The 4469-nt window shown below is 41.3% G+C and overlaps 1 protein-coding gene across 2 annotated transcripts; it reads right to left on the bottom strand.

Moving 5' to 3' along the window:
• Window positions 1-1675: 1675 nt before the first annotated feature.
• On the bottom strand, window positions 1676-4016 carry LOC119173887 (piggyBac transposable element-derived protein 2). 2 transcript variants are annotated; one of them, XM_075895328.1, is made up of 4 exons: window positions 3879-4016; window positions 3465-3604; window positions 3247-3390; window positions 1676-2569 (listed from the first exon to the last, which is right to left on the bottom strand). In XM_075895328.1, exons 3-4 carry the CDS (start codon window positions 3323-3325, stop codon window positions 2136-2138), a joined length of 513 nt encoding a protein of 170 aa, XP_075751443.1. In that variant the 5' UTR covers window positions 3326-3390; window positions 3465-3604; window positions 3879-4016; the 3' UTR covers window positions 1676-2135. The 2 variants fall into 2 exon arrangements, with proteins under 2 accessions (XP_075751443.1, XP_075751442.1); XM_075895327.1 differs by having other exon boundaries at window positions 1676-3390.
• Between the last annotated feature and the right edge of the window lie 453 nt (window positions 4017-4469).

Raw genomic sequence — 4469 nt, 5'->3', positions numbered from 1 at the left:
CACATTTCAAAAGTTTCTACAATCTGTGACGTCAGAAGAGCACCAAGATGGCCTAGTTGGTTAATGTTCATTCTCTCAATGTTTAACTCACTAACACAAAGAAGAACAGAAGAGAAAAGCAAAAGGCAGTACGTGCGCCGTGCTGTCTTTTACGCTAGTCTGCGCACGTGCTATCATTTACTTTCTCGGGGTCCTTGTTTATATTAGCGCAGGAAAACCTGCGACGCCATTATGACGTTACAAGATGACGTCCTGCGACGTCGTCGCTCGCTCAGATGAGGTTTCATCACTTTTCATACGGAGCCTCGCGAGACTGTGCGAGACCTTTCCGAGCCCTCCCGTTCTCGTGATTTCGCGCGCGAATCTTCGCGAACTGGAGCATGGCAACAAACGTCCTTGGTGGCAACGCAGTCAATAAAGGCTTTCGCCTCATGAAATCTTGTACATGAACTTGAATGTGCTCCGATTGGAAGATCACAAGAACATATAAAGAACAGGTTTAACGGGGCGAAACGCTTAGTCCTTAGAAGTGTGGCAGCTTGGGCTAGTTGGTATGGCATGACGATAGTTATAGCGCGAGAACAAAACGACGACACAGAGACAAGAAGGACACGAAAGACACGTGTCTTTCGTGTCCTTCTTGTCTCTGTGTCGTCGTTTTGTTCTCGCGCTATAACTATCGTCACGCTTAGTCCTGTTGAACCATTTCTGCAAGTGTTATTCTGACCTCCCAATCAGCGCACATTCAAGGTCAGCTTAAAATCAACCGGATCCATTAATCTCCTTACGCGTACAAGGACTCTGCGCGTGCGTAACCATACCTAAATCTTCGAAACAGTTTCTAACTAAATGTGTAGCATATATATATATATATATATATATATATATATATATATATATATATATATATATATATATATTTATATATATATATATATATATATATATATATATATATATATATATATATATATATATATATATATATATATATTTATATATATATATATATATATATATATATATATATATATATATATATATATATATATATATATATATATATATATATATATATATATATATATATATATATATATATATATACATATATATATATATATACATATATATATATATATATATATATATATATATATATATATATATATATATATATATATATATATATATATATATATATATATATATATATATATATATACATTAAAATAGAGGTGTTGTACGTCGAGAAAGGTTCAGACGCAGCTTGGCAAAATGTGCTTTATCAGGCAGGTCTGGCTAATGGCGAGTGGCGTGCGCGAGCTACTACTACAGCCACCGTTCATCATCGTCTTCTTCATTACCAGCAGAGCGTGAGCGTCCGTTATTCAGATTCATTACAATTACTCCCCGCGAAATAAGGAGCCATCCTGGCGACCTATGGACAAGTAAACACAATATATAATATATATATATATATATATATCCCCTTCAGACACGAATAAATGTTATGGATAAAAATTTTTTTCTTTCTTTCCTGTCATCTATGACCCTAGTGAATAAATTAAACACATCAAAAAAATTCTACATACCTCTGGTTTAGTTTTAGGTAGCGTGCACATTTGTGTACATCGTGCCCCACCCAGTACAAACACACCACATTTGCTGGTAATTGCAAAATAGAAAAACGTTTATTTACACACAAGCCAACGTTATTCTGGCATTTCTACATACTGTGTTTTTCATGCAAACCATGCTTTCGATCACTCATTTGTTATGAAAAGCGTAAAAACAATTCTTGGTGGCAGAAAGACAAAGGAACATATTGCACTTTCGGCAGCGGATGCGCGTTCTAGATGTGCAGCCTTCAAACTTGCAACGCTGAGCAAACGTTGTGCGGAGTGGGCTGGCCATTGGTTTAGGCCATCATGGCGAACAGCGTTGACTGGCCTTGGCTCCGCGTTGTGTACTTTGCGGGGAGGAGGTTAAGACGGCTCCTGGAGGCTTGCGCGGCCCCGTTTCTTCGCAACATTCTTGCTACGCATGATGAGTGCCATGGCAACTTCATTCTGGAATGCCAGCAAATCCAGAGTGTTCTTACGCTGCATTCGGTTCGCTTCCGCATGTTTCACCTATTCGAGCCAGCTGTACACTATGGCAAAAGAGACAAAGTGGCATATGACCCGCACTGGCCATTTCTTGGTTCTTTGGCGGAGAGGGTACAGCGAGAGGAAAAAATCTATTTTGTCCACGCCTCCCATAAAGGTGTTGTAGTCCTTTATGAGAGCAGGGCATGGGATGTCGACGCGCTGTTTTGTGGCCTCGCTCCACCTCCTTGCAGTGGACAGGTCATCCACGCCCACGTAGCTTGAAGCGACGTTTACGACTCCGTTGTCTTGGCACCGTACCAGAATGACGTCCCCGTCTTTTGTGACTTTCTGGTCGTAGCTTCCTCTGCCTTCACGTCTCAGCTCCTTGTCAGTCTTCAAGACGCAGCCTTGAAGTCGATTGGCGCGGATTGTTCCGACTGCCCAGATCCCAATGGACTTCAGTTCTTGCAGAAGACCTACGGATGTAAAGTAGTTATCGAAATAACATTTGAAATTTCGACACAAGGACAAGTCTTTAACAAGCCTCATGACGATTGAGCCACCCAAGCCAAGGCTTTTGTGCTCCTCGGACACACCAGTTCCTTTTCCTTGGTACAGTTCAAAGTCATGGGCCATGCCCTCTGCACTACAACGAAGGAACACCTTTACTCCCTCTGGGTTGGGTTTGTTCCTGATGAACTGTTTCGCCACTACCCTGCCTGTAAACGGGATGATTTGCTCATCAATGCTGTTGTGCTCCGAAGGTGGCAACTGTAAAACACGTTCTTTGACAGCGTTTAGGAGTGGTCGCACTTTCCAAAATTTGTCAGCTGGTGAGTGCGGTGTTGTTGACTCAGTGACGTGTAGGGCGGACCTGAGCTTGAAAAATCTATTCACGCTCATCGCTTCACAAATCGTAGGAATCTGTGTCGCTGGTTGCCAATACATGCGCATGCGCGGAAATTTCAGAGTTCCCATTATAATCAGAACACCAAGAAACCTTTTTATCTCATCTGGAGTAGTCGCGAGGATCGTTCCTGTCGTTTCCATGACATAAATGTTTGTGCATCTTGCCATTCCTTCAAACACTTCCTCAGAAATGTACTTCAGAAAGTACTCAATGGGTTCGGCGACTGCAACAGGGTCATCGTACTCGCACAGGAATGTGGTGTCTGGCCGCACGAAGTCCTTCGTGGTCCACGAAACTCTAGTTTTCGCAGTGGACTCTCCATCGTTGTTGTCCTTTTCGTCCACCGGTGATGAAGGAAGGCCCGGCCGCAACATCTGGTTGGTTATCCTGCGTTTTAAGTATATTATTCAATATCACGAAAATTGGTTTGCAAGCACGAAGAAAATGGAATAACTGCTTACAGTTTGAGTCGGCTGCTGGTCGTCTTCCTCGTCGTCTGACAAACTGATGTCTGACGTATTCCCATCCGCTATTCTCATTAGCAGATTTTCAGCTGCTTTGTTTTTTATTCTCGTGCGATTCTTCGCATGGTCCGCCAGCTCTAAGTATAAAAAAAGCAAAATAATAGCCGTTTTGAGCACATCTGCAGCACCACTAGCGAAATGGCAAGAAATGTAGTGTTGTATTGGAGGCGGCACAATGTACACAAATGTGTACGCATAAAGTCAACTCCTCTTATCGCGACAAATTCGTTGTCCCAAAAGCTGATATTCAGTCAAGTTGTTATTAACCTTCTTCGGACCAGCTACCAACCATGCACAATAATTGCGAGATTGTGCCATTAGGTGAAAATTGGGTTTTTGTAACCCACTTACCAGAGCTGCCGTAGAACGAAGCGACATACATTGCGGAACTTCTTCCTCCTTGTTTGTTTTGAATTCTCTCGGTTAGATGGCGCCACATGCTGGTTTTCAAACTTGACGCAGACGAGTGGCGCGCAATTCGAAGTCGCCAAAATGACACATTTGTGTACGCCGTGTCTGAAGGGGATATATATATATATATATATATATATATATATATATATATATATATATATATATATATATATATATATATATATATATATATATATATATATATATATATATATATATATATATATATATATATATATATATATATACTTATGGAGCGAAACAGCTCGCCTGACGTACATACAGCGGGTTTTTTTATGTCCAATGTTTTCTTCTTTTTTTTTCAGGTGGGATGCTAGTTTGTCGAGACCAGCGCGTCACACCGCAGAAGACAAAAAACGCACAAGGACACGTGAACGAGCGGTGATCATCGCAAGGCAAAACCAACCAACGTATAGAGCTGCACATTCCCTCACAAGCGTATACGTGCACGAAATGCTCTACACGGCCACAAAACCTCTCGAGCATGAGCCGTATATACAGGAAGTC

Source organism: Rhipicephalus microplus, chromosome 5, assembly GCF_043290135.1.
Source record: "Rhipicephalus microplus isolate Deutch F79 chromosome 5, USDA_Rmic, whole genome shotgun sequence".
Classification (NCBI taxonomy): domain Eukaryota; kingdom Metazoa; phylum Arthropoda; class Arachnida; order Ixodida; family Ixodidae; genus Rhipicephalus; species Rhipicephalus microplus.
Note: the sequence above shows the minus strand (reverse complement) of the source record. Positions and strands in the feature narration are given on the sequence as shown.

Excerpts from the sequence above, each read along its gene's own strand:
- LOC119173887 (XM_075895327.1), bottom strand. The coding sequence starts at position 3,529 with ATGGGAATACGTCAGACATCAGTTTGTCAGACGACGAGGAAGACGACC. Across the intron at positions 3,391-3,464 it reads ACCAGCAGCCGACTCAAACT|GATAACCAACCAGATGTTGC; the intron begins GTAAGCAGTTAT and ends CTTAAAACGCAG.